This window comes from Astatotilapia calliptera, chromosome 11 (genome assembly GCF_964374335.1).
Source record: "Astatotilapia calliptera chromosome 11, fAstCal68.1, whole genome shotgun sequence".
Lineage (NCBI taxonomy): Eukaryota > Metazoa > Chordata > Actinopteri > Cichliformes > Cichlidae > Astatotilapia > Astatotilapia calliptera.
The window spans coordinates 38,608,926-38,624,825 of record NC_137432.1 but is presented as its reverse complement, the minus strand read 5'-3'; the positions used below and the strand labels follow the sequence as shown (position 1 = coordinate 38,624,825).

Sequence of the window (15,900 nt, the reverse complement as noted above, 5' to 3'; positions counted from 1 at the left end):
GACGTTCCCTGTGTGATAAGGGTTCTATGACGACGTTCCCTGTGTGATAAGGGTTCTATGACGACGTTCCCTGTGTGATAAGGGTTCTATGACGACGTTCCCTGTGTGATAAGGGTTCTATGACGACGTTCCCTGAGTGATAACGGTTCTATGACGACGTTCCCTGTGTGATAAGGGTTCTATGACGACGTTCCCTGAGTGATAAGGGTTCTATGACGACGTTCCCTGTGTGATAAGGGTTCTATGACGACGTTCCCTGTGTGATAAGGGTTCTATGACGACGTTCCCTGAGCGATAACGGTTCTATGACGACGTTCCCTGTGTGATAAGGGTTCTATGACGACGTTCCCTGAGCGATAACGGTTCTATGACGACGTTCCCTGTGTGATAAGGGTTCTATGACGACGTTCCCTGTGTGATAAGGGTTCTATGACGACGTTCCCTGTGTGATAAGGGTTCTATGACGACGTTCCCTGAGTGATAACGGTTCTATGACGACGTTCCCTGTGTGATAAGGGTTCTATGACGACGTTCCCTGTGTGATAAGGGTTCTATGACGACGTTCCCTGAGTGATAACGGTTCTATGACGACGTTCCCTGTGTGATAAGGGTTCTATGACGACGTTCCCTGTGTGATAAGGGTTCTATGACGACGTTCCCTGAGTGATAAGGGTTCTATGACGACGTTCCCTGTGTGATAAGGGTTCTGTAAGGACACTTTTCCTGTGCTGCAGCAGTGAAACCGGAGCACTCTGTGTATCTGTAGCTCGGACTGAAACTCGACTCCTGCAGAACGTCGGCTGATGAAACCCGAGGAGAATCTTTCTGTTTGCAAACTGAACTGCAGAATTTGGAGGAAGGCTAAAAATACTACACACAATACTCTCAATGCATGTACATAGAGGTACTTTGGAGTACTCTGAGGTACTTCAGTGCTTACCAAGTTCAACATGTCAGATGTTCTCTGCAAGAGTTCTCCTGTAAAGTTCTGTAACAGTTTCATAAAAAAGCTGCGCACTCCCTTTAAATCTGTTCCTCGTTAACCTTCTTAATGACATCACAGGTGTCACCTGCCTGCTGGTTACAGGTGATCACGCTGTGAGGATCAGAGACCTTCTACCTCTGATCATGTCCACTGATCGATTGATTGATTGACTAATTGAGTGAGTGAGTGTCAGGGGTTGGTCACCTGTAGGCCCCGCCCTCTCTGACTCACCTCCTTCTCACAGATGAACAGCTGGTCTCCTCTCAGAAAGACAAAGCGGTTCTTCCAGATCTCTCTGAAGATCCCTTTGCCGCAGAACTTCCTGATCCAGCCCACTTTATCAGGCGGCGCGTTCTGCGGCGCCGACTCGGACGCGCCCTGAGACAAGAAACAGGAAGCCGACAGAGCAGGTGAGGAGCAGGGAAACCTGTCAACACGGCTCCAGAAGCTCAGCCTAAATCAACCTCATCTCCTCAGTTTGTATTTTTAGTCTTTGTTTATAATACTCTACTTGTGTTTCTATTCATGCTTCTATTGCTGTTTCTACTCTGTTTTCTGTTGTGTACAGACTGGGAGACGCTGATTTCTATTACTCTGTTTCTTCATCCTCACCTGTGTGGACAGACAGGTGTGTGTAGCACCGACAGAGCCCGCCTCTAACTGCTTTCATTCTGAGTTCAGCCGGTTTGGGGTCAGATGGTTGTTATGCAAGTCCATTAAAGGCTGTAACTGAAACTGGAGCTGCTGAGCAGATTAACCATCACACCACATTCAGGTCACTTTAAAGCCTCCAGGACCGGCCTGGACCTCACAGACCCTCACAGACCGGGTCACTGTTAAAAACATCACTTCTCCGTCTGTTTGTTGGCCTTTTGGCACTTTTTAAGCATCAGCAGAGTGAGGCCTTTATTATGAAAACCGGACGTGGGTTCTTGAGAAGCCTGCGGCTCTCAGCCTTCAGAATAAAACTAATCCTCGGGCTTTTGTTCTTCGAGTTCTGCTTTAACGGAGAGAGCCCCGGGGGTCGCCCTCTGTCCCGGTATCACTCACCCGTTTCCCGGAGCTGCTCCTCTTCATGCTGCCGGTGTCCGGCGGCTGATCGCGACACTTCTCCCACTTTCACGGGAACTCCGTTATCCGCTCGATGGAGACTCGGAGAGCCGTTAAAGCAGTCAAACTCCTGCAGGGGAGACCGGAGCCTCCGCCTCAGCTCCGCCGCTCCACGGCTCTGTTGCTCGGTGTCACTGTGCTGAGCGACTCGCTGCTGTGGCTGCCGCCGGGCTCCGCCGCACTCTGACCGGCCAGCAGCCACTCCGTGCTTGGGTGTCCGGTTACTCCTCCTCCCTGTCCCCCCTCCCCGCCTGCCCGCTGGCTCAGCGGCTCATCGGCAGCCCGGAAGCGCCCCCCTCCGGCGGACAGCGGGAGTGGCCGAGAATGAGAGCTACTGAAAGCGCTGACGTCACAGGGTGGGCAGTAACGCTCGAGCCTGCAGTTCCTCTGGTGTCCAGCAGAGGCTCCGCTGCCTCCGACTGGGAGGACAGTCTCCTCCTTTTGGGCTGAACAGACCCGAGACCTGAAGCTGAGCCTGGTTCCAGCTTCAGCTTCAGGAAACACGCGGCACTCTCTGTAATCCCACAGACATCTGTGCTAATCCACAGCATGATGTAGATTATGGCGTGTTCACAGAGATAATCCACGAGGGTGAAATGTGTCACACAGACGCCGCCTGCGCCTGGCGAAGGAAACTGACCTCAGCCTGTGGACACAAGCGGGGGAGAGAGGAGGAGGGAGGTGATCTCTAAAGTACTGACAAATATCTGAAAGCCTCAAACTCCAAAAAATGAAATAACTGCTGGTGATTTATGGATGGAGGTGAGCACCATCAGCTCACAGCGAGCGCGTCATTGGTCAAGAAACCAAACGACTCAAATGTAGAGAAACTAACTTTAATCAGAATGACGATAAAACGCTTTCTCCGACCCTGCTCACCGAACCAACACGACCGCCCGTCTTTACTGTGCTCCATTACAGGATCTTTAATTAGTGCCCTCCTGTGGCCGTCGCATGAACTGCAGCTCGTGCTTGCACTGTTAGCATTGACCAAAACTGTGATGAAACGCGCATCAGGCTGCCCCAACATCCTCATCAACTCTGAAATCATGCCATGAACTGCAGACTGCAGTTTTGGTTTGCAGATGGTGTCCGCAAACTGCAGACGCCATCTGCAGACGCCGCGTCCTCACGAGTCTGCAGCTGCTCTGCCGTCCTCGTCTCTAGATCTGCATCGGGTTGATCTGACAGATGTTTCCAGGTTCGGCTCTGATCTGGAGTCAGTTTCAGTCCCAGTGTAGATCACAAACTGGGTCACAGCGAGAGGTGGCGGCTCATCTGCAGATTATCCCCGACCCCATCATTAAAGGGACAATCCGCCCAAAACAACAGCAGCAGATTAGAGCCGCAGGTTCAACCCGATCAGCTCGGACTCACCAGCAGCCGACACCCACGGCCAACAGCACTGCTCACCTATAAATAATAATAAACAGTAACAATGAAAAAATAACTTCAAAAAATAAATAAATGATTAAAAAGGAAACTCTGAAAACTCAGAAATTGTTAAATTAAATAGAAAAATATTAAAATAAGGAACTGACAAAAATCAATTCAAATCATAAAAATCGTAACAAATAAAAACACCAATTGTTAAAGTAATAATTATGAAGACAACTGGAAAAGATATCAAAACATATAATAATAATAATAATAATAAAATATAAATATTAATCTAAAAATGCTTTTATGACATAAATCCAAAAATAAAAACGTATCAAAGTTTTGTGACAAGTGACCTGCAAGTTTTACGAAAGTAAAACCTGATTTTATAAACGATTTATTTTTAGTGTTTCATGAGACGCCCAATCAGATCGAAGCTGAGACTCACTGCCTTTGGTCTGTGACGCCCTCTGATGGTTTCTGGGTGAAGTGCAGCAGTGTCTGAACGATCACAAACATCAGCACAGAAACGTCATGTTATTTTTTATTCATTACAAAAAAAAAATAACAGCTGGCAGCTCCAGTCAGACCAGTCGGCCTCGCCGTGCTGCTGCACACGCTCGGTTTCCCTTTAATGAAGCAGATCCTGAAACGAAGCTGGGAGGTACGGAGGTGAAACTGAAACAGGTTCCTCTGCTCGGCCTGCAGGGACCGGCGGATCCGTGAAGTCTGACAGCGTTTAAAGGTCAAAGTTCAGACGCAGCAAAACAAACGAATCAATCCAAGAAACTGAGATCAGCAAAAACAGTTTAATTCACCCAGAAAGACATTTACACACGTTTCACTTCAGGGGGCGCTCTGCACATTCAGCGTGGCCAAAGTCTGAAATGATGAGGTCACCACGTGTCACAAAGGTGCACGAGCTCCTCGCAGCAGTTTGTAGATGATTTAGCTCCTTTATGATCAGGACACGCTACAAGAAAAAATCAAACTTGGCAATAATCACTCCAGACGTCACAACTGATTCATTTTTCATCCCAGAAAGAAAAAGAAAAGCGGTCACCGCACCGCGCTGCTAACATCCACACGTTTACGTGGCGTGTGAGCAACGCTGCAACTCAAACAAGTAACGTTTGCTCACGTATTTGTGAAGAAAACCTTTTATTTATTAAACAAACAAAGACTTTTGGCGTACTCGTGACTTAGCATGCTAACAGGCGACGGTGAAAAGCCACGGCGAGTTTGAACCTTCACCTTCGTGCTGGATGTCCGTAGATGCTAACAGGGTTTGTTTCGGCGTGAATAATACCGTCTGGTGTTTTTGATCATTTAAAATCCACCACCATAAATCAGCACCGATCAGCTGATCGATCGGGCAGGTCGGGTTTTTTTCCTTCAAAACAGGAAGTCCGGTTTCTACATCTCATCGGCGTGTCCCGGTTTGGCCTGATCGCGCCGTCCTCCTCGGACCGTCGACTTCTGGCCGAGGGCGCCGGGTTCCGTCTGCTCGGCAGCAACCACCGAGCCGTTTCCCGACCGGCTCCCCTCCGTACCGTCTGCGGCTGCGTGTTCGTGGTTTTCTGTTGGTTCTGGGAGATTCGACGTTCCCTCAGGAGGTTTTGATTGGCTGAGAGCGGGGGACTCAGACTGCAGGGACGTCGCACCGTAGGCGTCGTCTGAGGTCGGCTGAGAGGACGACGGATCCGTCAGGATGTTTCTGGAAATCACTGGAAAGATGAAAAAATAAATCATGAGTCCAGCGGTTTGACGTGCCGAGGAGAAAACGCGACCGAAGTTATTCCTAGGATTCATTTTCCAGTCTCTGAGGCAACATTCCTGCCACACCGACAACATGAGACCAGGATTTACCGCGTTTACCTGCGTCGCCATATTTACACAGCGAGCGTCAGGAAGCGCTCGAGCGCCTGAAGAACTATTTTTATTTAAAATGTTCAATCCTACAAACTCTCAGCTTCCCCAAAAGCCTCCATCTAAACCCTGTGCTGCCATCACAGATGCTCAAACAGGAAGTGATGTCATCAGGGACCAACCTCCTGTGGGTCTGTAGTCGTCGTCTGCACGGTGGCGGCTGAACGGGCTGAAGCTCGGCAGGATGATCAGACCGAGAGAGACGAGGATGATCTGAAGACACACGAGGAGCAGGGTCAGAGTGTGTGTGTCTGTGTTCCTGTCTAGCTGTCATTGTGAGGACCGAAATCTGCATTCTACTATACTTGTGAGAACAGTCACTTGTGAGGACACACAACCCGGTCCTCACAAGTCTGAAGACATTTTTGAAGCTCAAAATGTGGTTTCAGTGTCAGGGTTACAATTCGGTTATGGTTAGGTTTAGGGTCAGCATTCATTCATGGTTAGGGTTATTAAGGTCAATGAAGGTCCTCACTAAGATAGCTGAACGGGCGTGTGTGTGTGTGTGTGTGTGTGTAGGAGCAGAACTAAAACAAACAAACAAAAACAAAACAGACTTCATTCCACCTTAACGGGTTTAAGGTGGTCGTACCAGTAGGCAGGTGCTGGTCTGGGCTCCTTTACTGACCGTCTGCTTGATGAGAGACTGAAGCTGCTGCAGCTGAGCCAGCAGAGAGCTGAGGAGCAGGAACACAGGGGCTGGTTAGGGCTTACCTGAGCAGGTGAACCAATCAGCAAGCAGCAAACTCAGCAGGAAGTTCAAGAAGAAACTAAAAAGTAAATCTGACTGTTTCAGACAGACTCAGGTCCTCGTGACTGAGCTGTCCGAGGTTCACATTTAAAGTGAGAGCACAGTGCCCCCTGCTGGTGGGAGTCAGAACCACAGGGAGGTCTCCCTGATGTGGATGTTTCTGATCCTGTTTGTGACAGAAGTGTCTGGAATAACATGTCTGTGGTATTCATGTCACCAAACTGTGTGAGATTACAATAAAACCTACAGAGTGTGAGCTCGACATCGTTCCCTGTGTTTATGTCACAGGAAGTGACCTCTCTGTGACCTCAATAATCAGCAAAGCGTGTTCATACTTGTTACGTTTCTCCAGCTGCTCCACCGTCCGCTGCAGCTCTTTGTTCTGCATCGAGCACGCCGCCGCCCTGTCAGCGCACACACACACACACACACACACAGGTGTTACCATGGGGACCTCTGTGCAGACTTGAACAGGACATGAAGCCGTACATGTAAAGGTTATTTCATCACCGCTCACACAGACGTAACTCTGCCTGTGAGGCTGAGAGCTTTAAAAACACGTTTAGCGCCGTCTTCGTTAATGACAGTTTAACGCCAGTAACCCGGCGACGCCGCTCGGTGTCAAGGCGTAACTTTCTGTCGCTCTGCGGTTTCATCACCAATACAACAGGTGGCGCTGAGGTTTCTCTAAGCTGAAGAAGTCGCAGGAGGAAACACAATATGGGGCGGGGTTTGTGGTCACGACGGACCTATAGCATCGATTTAACACACAGCTGTGACTCCCTCATTACTCTGAACCCACAACAAAAACACATCTGAGCCGCTCTGGCTGACACAGAGCGAGCCCCTCCTTCTCCTGCTCATAGCAGCCAATCTGCAGGTGAACGTGTGACAACGCCGCCCTCATCCAGCGTTAACCCTCGTGACGTGACACTCGTGACACTGGAGACGGCTGAAGTTCAGCGGGGTCACGACCCCTGGAGGATGGAAGGAAGTTCAAATTGAAAGTGAGAGCAGATAAATGAAGGCGGGGGGGCGAACTATCGACTCGCTGAAAAAACCTCACAACACGTCTGGAAATGGAGTCTCTGTCAGCGACGCGGCGGCGGTCAGCTGGCCGGTTACCTGCTCTCCAGCCCGTCGATGTACTCCTTCCTCCGCCGCCGGCTGTCCTGAGCCGACTGCTTGTTACGGATCTTCCTCCGGACCTTCTTCAGAATTCGCTCCTCGGCCTGTGAATAAAGTTCGGTTCAAAGTCAGCAGCGTGCACCTGACACAGAAACGCGGCGGCCTGAGAGCATCTGTGCACCCGACCTTGGTGAGGGGGAGGTTGCTGGGCAGCGACACGCCCTCCTGGGTCAGCAGCTTCTGCTCCTCCTCGGTCAGCTGAAGATCCAGGCACAGCTGCAACACAAGAAGAAGAATGAGTCGTTAGGGCGGAGCCTGACGAAGGACAAGGAAAAAAAAAAAAAAGGAAACAGAGGCTCACCAGGTCGTCGTCGAGGCTGGGAGGAGGGATGGCGAGCCGCGGCGCCGAAACCACAGGTAGTTCGCTCACGACGCACGAGTCCGACAGCAGCAGCTGAGAGCTCCACTGATCTGCAGAGAGAGCGCACCACCGTTAACGACGCCACTCCTTCCTGTTTCTGCCGCGCTTACATCACACTGTCGATTTTTTCTTTAAATGGGTGGAGTCATAGTTTTTGGCTTCACACCAGGTCGTTTAACAGGAAGCTGAAAGCTTCAGTCTCGTGCCGTGAACGCCACCTAAAAATATTAAACAATGATTTAAAATCATCATCGTTCCAAACTAACCATGACGTCACCAGCAGGGGGCAGTGTTTCATCCATGTGCAAAACCAGCTCGCAGTTTCACATCAGAACGAGTTCGTAATTAAATTCAATTAACTTTGTTCATGTAGCGCCAAATCAATCGCTTTATATTGTAAAGACCCTCCAAACATAGAGACAAACACTCAAGCACTTTGGCGACAGTGGGAAGGAAAAACTCCCCTTTAACAGGAAGTAACCTCCAGCAGAGCCAGGCTCGGGAGGGGCGGGACCATCTGAGGGACCACTGAGCTGGGCATCATCTGCATAGCAATGAAAATGTATGCTATAGCTTCTGTTAATACTCACACGCCCCCTGGTGGAGACACCGGTACTACACTAAAGTTGGACTTCAGCTGATTCTCAGCATGAATCATCTGCTGATGCTTTAATGAAACAAACTTCTTTAAGCTCAGTCGACACGAGCATGAAGCTAGCTGCCGCCGCTGAATGTCGCCTGATTCGTCGAATCCTGAACGGCAGAAACAAAGCGTGGCCTCACCGAGCTCGATGGAGATGATGTTCTCCTGTCCAGCTCCAGTCTTAGCACCGCCCAGCCCGCTGATGTCATAAACCAGCTGGTAAACTGTCGTTGGCGCCAGCTGGGTGCCCGCTGCAGTCACCGTGGTGACAGGACTCTCGATGGCGGGGTCCTCGGAGATCCCGCTGTCGCTCTCTGATGACGGGTCAGCCGGTGGCCCGCTGGGAAACACCTCGTTTGGATTGACGGCGTGGAGGACGTCCTCGGAGTCGCTGTCATTGAGAATCTGATGAAGGTCACATTTTACACAGTCACGAACAGCAAGGCCACATCAGACATGGAAAAACTCGCCACCACTTCAAAGTTTCAAATAAACACTTCCTCTCTGAGTGGTCATGTGATCACAGACACTCACACACTCGGGGTCCACCGCCCAGTCCTGCAGGGGTTTCTCTGAGCCGGCCGGGATGAGCTCTGAGGAGGAGAACGGACCGTCGAGCTGCCAGCTCCCGGATGCCATGACGCCGAGAAACAGCTCCCCGCTCTCTGCATCCATCACCTGCAGACACAGGTTCACACCTGGATCAGTACCAGACAGAGTGGGGGGAGGAGGAGGAGCTAGAGGCGGACACTGTATGGGAAAGCAGAGCAGAGGTCACAGCTGAAGCTCTTCAGCTCGAGTTCCTGAATACGACACCTTCGCTGTTCTGAAAGCCTGAGAAGCTGCAGCAGTGTGCAAAAGGCATCTGTGTGGGTCACATGACCTAGCAGCAGCTGACAAACAGACAAAGCAGGTGTGTGTGTGTGTGTGTGTGTGTGTGTGTGGAGAGCAGGTAAAGCAGCTCTGAGGAGGACATCCTGGTAGGCACACACCCAAACGCACACACCTGAGCTGAGACCTGATAGGCTGCCAAACGTGTTTCTCCGCAAACAAGCCCGACCTGTCCCACGTCTCTTAGCTTCCAAACACGACAGCGAGGAACCTGCAGACTGAGACCGCCTCCGATTTACCTGAAGTCACATGAGCTGATCAATAAAACAGCCTCACGGGTGAATCCAAGTCGTGCTTCAGAGGGAAACACTCCACCGAGCCAGCCTCAGCTGTACCCGCCACACCTATATCATCACCTGTTGTCCCAATTATGGTCTAGCAAAGGTCTTCCTGTTAGACTGTACGTAAAAGATGGACACAAGCTGCAGTCCAGCAGTGAGGTGATCTCTCAGACCCTCAGGTTAAAACTTTACAACATGTTTACAGCCCGCTACGGCAGCCTGCGAGCGCCCAAAGAAACCACAAGGACGTTTCTCCTGCAGACTGAGGGCCATTGGTTCATTGGTCGTTGGGTGGCTGCAAACAACCGATGACATCAACAATCAACGCGGGACTTCAACCAGCGGTCAGTGTCACAGCAGCCGTGTCCATCTTTGATATACAGCCTTTGCAAAGTCTCAGCTTGAGACGAACGACATCACAACAACACACCAGGTGAAACGCTCCAACCCAGAGCACGCTCGCCACAGCCAGGGTGGAGCAGAGCTCATCCAACCGGGCTCATTCACTAATGAGGTCCCCGGTTGAGGCGAGACACCCAGAATGGGATTACTTTAGATTACTCAGTCAGAGATGAAGGTAAACTCACCTTACCTCCAAAACAAATGGTCCAAGCTCCTACTGTCTACCCAGGAGAGGGTCGAACTGAGCATGTGCAGACTCCCACTGGTCACACCTGCAGTGACACTTATGACTTCTCATAACCGCACAGCACACTCCTGTACTTTTACTGTAACAGAGTACTTCTAAACTCAGTACTTTTCTCACTCTTCCTCTTTGTGTGCCATTCAAAAACTTTCCAGCACTCTCCAGGCGCGGTCCCGGTCGGACCTGAGGAGCAGCAGAGGATACTCACAGCTGACACACGGAGCTCTGCTGTTGTCGTTTCCGGTACAAACGCTCCGGATCTTCATCAGCGGTGCTCCTCCTCCTCTCTCTTTCTCTCACACACACACACACACACACGGACCTTCGTGTCGCTTCACGGTGGAACACGGAGTCCAGCTGGCAGCTCACAGCCTCCTCCGCCTCTGCGCATGCCCGACTTCTTCTTCTCTTCCTATAATCAGGCAGACTAAACAGAGCCCTCTGCTGTCTGAGGGCCACCAACAGGAATGTTAATAATATTATTATTAATGTCATTATCATAGTAATAATTATAATAATAATAATAATAATACATTTTATTTGAGGGCGCCTTTCAGAAACCGAAGATCACCTACAAAAGAAAAAATGAAAAGGAAAATAGTTTTAAAACTATATAAAATAAGTTAGAATTGCAAAACAAAACTTGACAACAGATAAAATCAGCACTAAAGCGAATTAGCCAGTTTGAACAGTGAGTTCAAATCTGCAGCAGGTTGTTAAAGGTTAAGAGTTGATAAAAATGACTCCGGTCTGACGTGATTTACAGCGTCATGGAATATCCAATGACCGTGCATCCGGTGCAGGAGCCCACCCTGGACAAAGATGGAGGGATCGCTTCCATCTGCAGCATGCAGATGTTCCACGTGTCCCTGGACCTGCTCTCCTGCCTCTGGGCTCTGGAGGTTTGAGGCTCTGCTGAAGACGGCTCCTCTGACGGTTCCCGTGTTATCAGCCATCATATGACTCTGTGTCATATGGGGGGGGGGGCTAAGGTGTTCCTCTGTAGAGATGCTGAGAGGAGAACCGACTGATTTGGACCTAAGAGGCCTGACCCCACACTTCACCCACATGCCCATCCTGACGGCCACGAGAAGCATTTTCTCAAAGTTAATCTCACAGCAGCTCAATTCACTCTGACCACTACCTGTTGAACCTGAGCAGCAGGTCAGAGGTCAGAGGTTGCTCAGCAGAGGATGTAGAAGCACGAGTGTGATGTGTGCCTCAGGCTGAAGCAGCAGAAAACCTGAACATCTGTAATTACGAGCACACTGTTCTCTGCGAGTTGGTCAGCACCTGTGCCGACATGTTTGCTTCTCCAACATGAGGCTCCTCCCCTTTGTTTTTCTGTTCATTTTTATTAGTATTTAGCCCTGCTCCTAAACACCTGCCCCGTCACCGTGACTGCAGCGCTGGCACTTCACCACCAGGTGTGACTGTTTGGTCTCTGAAGGTTTCCTCTTACAGGTAACTCTTTAAATCTCACACCTCCACCATCTGATTGGATGCTGATGGATCCTCTGCTGGTGAAATCCTCGGCAGAGGGCGTGGCTTCAGAAGCTGCATTCACAGTCACCCGAAGTTCTGCAGAAGTGGAGTTTGAACAGTTTGAACTTTACGCACCTGCAGAAAGAATTTTACATGTTTTTAATGCTGAAACAAAGCTTTTATTCTGAAAATCTGAATCAGTTTTACCACTAAAGCACTCAGAGACACAAACGATGATAATCTGACAGATGAAACTATCGCTGTGAGAGGCGAACGCTGTCAGCACTCCAGCCCCAGCTGCAGGGGTGTGGATGCTGAACGCAGCCCTGAGCGTTGGCTGAGCAGACAGCTTTCTGACCTCTGGACTCTCCAGAAGCTTCGCAGAGGAACCGTCGACCGCTCTCTGCAGGTGCAAAGTGCTTCAGAGGTTCTGGAGACCGAAGCGTGCAGGAAACACCTCAGGGGCTGAAACAGGACCAGGATGTCTGCAGGAGGGGAAGCAGCTGATGTGGTGTACTGCCTGGCCCAGGAGCAGGACTTCCAGCAGGTCCCAACATTTTTCCATTAATAGTCACATGACTCTCTAAAGATCACAGGTCAGAGTGCGAGATGTGAACTCAGGCTGAATGCACAGGCTGAAGCCACTGATAGGACGACTGACCGCGGCTGCTCGAGCGGTTCTCTTCGCCTTTATGGCGTTTGCTCCATAAAACATATGAGGTGAAGGAGTGCACACCGCTGCAGCACGCCGCTGAACAGCTTTAAAAAACTTTGAACATCACATAATTTACTGCTGTGACTAACTAAAAAAACCTCATGGCCTCATTTCCTGTTTGCTTCGGCGCTTTGTCATTTCTCACAGGGACAAAGGACACACATGAATTGCAGGAGTCACAAGTTAGAATCGATACCTGAAGAAAATCTGAGCAGTCAAATAAAATCACAGTGATAAACTCTGAGCACCTCAGACAGACGACGCGTTCAGAGCTGATTTAAAGGTCTAAAGGGGTCTCCGTGGGGACAGACAGAGGCGTGGACCCTTTAGTTTCAGGCGAGGGAGGTTGCTGGGAGCAGCGACGACCTCTGACCTGTGGTTAACCTGGGAGATGTCGTGGAGGTGATTGATGGAAGGCTTTAACAGCCAAACTTAAAATCAGTGCTGAGCGTCACGGACCCGTGTGTCGTCGTTTGCTCTGCGCCAATTAGAAGTTGTCTGTATTCTGACGTCTGTTTGAGGCGGAGTCAGGAACGCCCAGGTGTCCTCAGAGCGTCGTTCCTAACAGAGCCCGTGTTGTCCCGCAGGTCCTGAACATCTGCACGCCTGATGACTACAACGGGCTCGATTACATGGCCGCCTTCTTTCACCGCTGGCTGCAGGAGCCTGGACGCGTCGTCTTCATCGCCCGGATCGACGGCAGAGTGGTGAGGCGTGAAGGCGAGCCCTGAGGAAGCAGACCGCAGTTTTCATTTCACGGCTCTGTTTTTCTACACTGAGCTGCATTCTCCATCTCCCTGCAGGTGGCGCTGGAGTCTGCGCTCCTGGTGGATGGCGGTCAGACGGCAGTACTTCAGGGGCGCAGGGTGGTGTCCGATCTGAGGGGCAGCGGCATCGCCAGCGCCCTCCAGACGCATGTGACCAACTACGTCCGCCGCTACTACCCAGAAATCTCTGCTGTGAGGCTGAGCCGAGGAGACAATCCTTCAGTGAAGACACTCGCCAAGTACAGGCTCATCGCAAAGGAGGTGTGTCAGAGTCCACCGGTTTGTGATTGTGACCAAAGTTGGTGATAATTCTTCATCACAGCGACGTCGCGCAGCTGTTTGCAGAAGCTGATGCGTCTGTTCGAGCGGCGCCGTTCCCTTTATTCTGACCGTGCTGTGCAGAAATGCCGCGTCCTCCTGAAGCACGTAGACTTTCAGTTCATGAACGTCGTGGTTGAGAAGTAAAGCTAATGTGTCGATATTCATAGGAAATGAATCAAAGGGTTTTTAAAAATAAATAACGACTTGAATTAATTTATAATTACTCTCCTGTTAGGACTGCAGGACCGGCACAGTGTCATCACACTGACGTTTGGTCAGAGATCACCGCTGGCTTCTAGTTATTGCAAGGTGGCCTTTGTTGTCGTGGTTACCGTGATGCTGCAGACACATCCTAAGACTGAGCGTGCTCTGAGCACTTACAGTTGAAGAGTCCGCCTGGTTTTTCAGCCTGGACTGTAAACGATCCCTCCGTGTCCACTGAATGGAAACTACAGATGTGCGGTTCTTAGTTTGGCCTCAGACTCGTGACGGGGGTGAAGAGCACACATGCCACGTGATTGGATGATGGACTGGATCACAGCATGAATAGTCCGGTTGCATGTTGTGACCAAGCCTGAACTTGGACTTGTTTCCCGAGCGACTGCGATGAGTCGAACCAGAACAGGTAAGTAAACCACAGACTCACCCCGTCCTCTCTGTCGCCCCCTGCAGGCCATCTTGTCTTTGTGCTGTGAGGCGGTCAACCTGGGCTCCTTCATCACTGAGCTTCGATCCAAACATCCGCTCCACGCCGACTCCTCCTGTGGTCCGGTCACGCTGAGCTGGCGGCAGGCTGAGACGCTGGTCCTGTCCGACCACGTGGTTTCCAACCTGCTGCCCGGCAAAACCATCATCAACGACTGGGAGCCCTTGAAGCCGGTGGAGGCCAACCTAGAGGTGCTGCAGCGCAGAGGCCTAACGTGGATCGTAGACCGTGAGTTCGAGCCCGCTGCCCTCAGTCTGGGCACGCCACCGTATGCCGTACCCTACCGCCACAATGCCATGCGCCTCAACATCAACATCTTTGGCCGCAGTCTGACATCGGTGTGCGCCGTGTTTCTGGCACAACTGGAAGCTTTCCTGCCGAGTCTTAAAGGTTACCTGGTCTGCCACACCTACGTGGATCCTGGGCTGTGGGCGGGCTTACGTCAGTTCTGTCAGAACGATGCAAACGTGTCATTTTTTAAGGACTACTGGGAGGAAGTCATACTGGAGACAGACCTCTGACTGGCCTCGGCGTGACAGCTTGAATGCTGGCGGATATTTTGACCTCTGCCAGGATTCCTTCAAACACTTCCAAACCTTTTGTCCTGGATTCCCAGGATCCCGTGAGGTTCCACATGCAGGTTTAATTAAATGTTATAAGTTTGTTTAGAAGCACTAGTGTGAGTTTTAACAATTCAATAGGAAATCATCATCGTCACTCAGAGGTAACCGCTAGCAGCTGAGAGAACCTCGGTTCTAGGTCAGCTGCTAGAGGTTGTTGTGGAGTTTCAGCACGTTTCAGATATTTTCCATTCTTCCAAACGTTCATAAGTCACGTGTGACAATCGGGAAGGTTTCTCTGTTCTTGGAGGATTGAATTGGCTTTGTGAGGACTGTCTTCATCCTTGAACAGTTAACAGCGGTGCCTCAAATGGCTCCTCGCACTGACGCGTACCTACGAGAAGAGTTTTCTCTGCTAAACAAAGCTTCGTGTTTAAATCTAAGACACCGTCTGACGGACATAAAGTGATTTTTACTGTCTGCGTGTGACAGACGCAGCAGTGTTGACAGGCTTGTCTTTGTGTGGAAGATAAGGTTTGTTTATGATCTCATGTGATGCACCTTTACCTGACGCACACCTTTATGTTCACCTGCTGACCCACGCATGAAACGTTCTTAAAATTCTGACTGTCGATATGTAATCACCAGGTTGTTGCTGCTTGAATATAAATAAAATCAGATATTTGAATCTTGATCTGGCTCTGTGGTCTTTCTGAGTGCCTCGCCCTGTAAATCCACCGAATCAGGCGGGAAACCCATCAGCTGACCTCGCCTCTGGGGGCAAAGGTCAGTTTCTGGAATCGTCCGAGTGAAGTGAGAAGATATTTCTGTTTCTGTCCTCCAGCCACTTTTTACACATGCACACTTTACAAGGTGAACTAAAAGCTAAATGTTTGTCGATTGAGTCTCGATGTTCCTGCAGGGAGCCAAAGACGGCTCGGACTGGACGGAAACGACAAACCTTCAGATTCCCAGAATCACACTGTTCTTTCCCACATTATAAAAACCTTTCAGACGCTGTGTTGGATTTCTACAGCGTTATCGGAGAGCTTTAAAGGTGGTGAACTTTGAGTGTGGGCTTCTTTGTGCTTCTTGGATTGTGGTGTGTGTTTTTGTGTTTCCCTGGTGTCCACTGTGGAGTTTACTCGGTGTTGTGAAGGTTCCTGTTTGGGTTCTGACCG

General features: G+C 50.3%; 3 protein-coding genes and 1 long non-coding RNA gene across 12 annotated transcripts in view; 2 read left to right on the top strand and 2 right to left on the bottom strand.

Annotated features, from left to right (window-relative positions):
• The window catches only part of LOC113031382 (pleckstrin homology domain-containing family O member 1-like), a 21,766-nt gene extending 18,085 nt beyond the window's left edge, over nt 1-3,681 (bottom strand). The window contains exons 1-2 of the mRNA XM_026183413.2: nt 2,036-3,681; nt 1,217-1,363 (exon numbers count right to left, since the gene is read on the bottom strand). Coding sequence (XP_026039198.1) covers nt 1,217-1,363; nt 2,036-2,062 — 174 coding nt within the window. The 5' untranslated portion in view covers nt 2,063-3,681. The remainder of the gene's footprint in view (nt 1-1,216; nt 1,364-2,035) is intronic.
• Nucleotides 1,266-15,413, top strand: LOC113031384 (histidine N-acetyltransferase-like). Of its 5 annotated transcripts, XM_026183421.2 has the most exons (5): nt 12,230-12,370; nt 12,513-12,767; nt 12,953-13,072; nt 13,169-13,393; nt 14,126-15,413. In XM_026183421.2, the coding sequence occupies exons 3-5, from the start codon at nt 12,998-13,000 to the stop codon at nt 14,678-14,680; spliced, it is 855 nt and encodes a 284-aa protein (XP_026039206.1). In that variant the 5' UTR covers nt 12,230-12,370; nt 12,513-12,767; nt 12,953-12,997; the 3' UTR covers nt 14,681-15,413. The 5 variants fall into 5 exon arrangements, with proteins under 5 accessions (XP_080164756.1, XP_026039203.1, XP_026039202.1 ...); XM_080308630.1 differs by lacking the exons at nt 12,230-12,370; nt 12,513-12,767 and adding an exon at nt 1,266-1,395; XM_026183418.2 differs by lacking the exons at nt 12,230-12,370; nt 12,513-12,767 and adding an exon at nt 9,371-9,863.
• creb3l4 (cAMP responsive element binding protein 3-like 4) lies at nt 4,271-12,147 on the bottom strand. 5 transcript variants are annotated; one of them, XM_080308628.1, is made up of 13 exons: nt 12,009-12,147; nt 11,651-11,785; nt 10,699-10,736; nt 10,374-10,613; nt 8,882-9,025; nt 8,488-8,752; nt 7,645-7,754; nt 7,470-7,559; nt 7,281-7,387; nt 6,491-6,559; nt 5,997-6,081; nt 5,527-5,617; nt 4,271-5,202 (listed from the first exon to the last, which is right to left on the bottom strand). In XM_080308628.1, exons 5-13 carry the CDS (start codon nt 9,020-9,022, stop codon nt 4,892-4,894), a joined length of 1,269 nt encoding a protein of 422 aa, XP_080164754.1. In that variant the 5' UTR covers nt 9,023-9,025; nt 10,374-10,613; nt 10,699-10,736; nt 11,651-11,785; nt 12,009-12,147; the 3' UTR covers nt 4,271-4,891. The 5 variants fall into 5 exon arrangements, with proteins under 5 accessions (XP_080164754.1, XP_026039197.2, XP_026039195.2 ...); XM_026183412.2 differs by lacking the exons at nt 11,651-11,785; nt 12,009-12,147 and adding an exon at nt 10,977-11,076 and having other exon boundaries at nt 10,107-10,613; XM_026183410.2 differs by lacking the exons at nt 11,651-11,785; nt 12,009-12,147 and adding an exon at nt 10,977-11,076 and having other exon boundaries at nt 10,112-10,613.
• LOC145432017 (uncharacterized) lies at nt 13,400-14,087 on the top strand. Its single transcript, XR_013912358.1, has 2 exons — nt 13,400-13,593; nt 13,689-14,087. It is a non-coding gene; the product is annotated as an uncharacterized LOC145432017 (long non-coding RNA).
• Nucleotides 15,414-15,900: the final 487 nt, after the last annotated feature.

Excerpts from the sequence above, each read along its gene's own strand:
- LOC113031384 (XM_026183417.2), top strand. The coding sequence starts at position 12,132 with ATGTCTGCAGGAGGGGAAGCAGCTGATGTGGTGTACTGCCTGGCCCAG. Across the intron at positions 12,198-12,952 it reads AGGAGCAGGACTTCCAGCAG|GTCCTGAACATCTGCACGCC; the intron begins GTCCCAACATTT and ends GTTGTCCCGCAG. Across the intron at positions 13,394-14,125 it reads ACAGGCTCATCGCAAAGGAG|GCCATCTTGTCTTTGTGCTG; the intron begins GTGTGTCAGAGT and ends CGCCCCCTGCAG.
- creb3l4 (XM_080308628.1), bottom strand. The coding sequence starts at position 9,022 with ATGGATGCAGAGAGCGGGGAGCTGTTTCTCGGCGTCATGGCATCCGGG. Across the intron at positions 7,755-8,487 it reads CATCATCTCCATCGAGCTCG|ATCAGTGGAGCTCTCAGCTG; the intron begins GTGAGGCCACGC and ends CTCTCTCTGCAG. Across the intron at positions 7,388-7,469 it reads GCAACCTCCCCCTCACCAAG|GCCGAGGAGCGAATTCTGAA; the intron begins GTCGGGTGCACA and ends CTTTATTCACAG.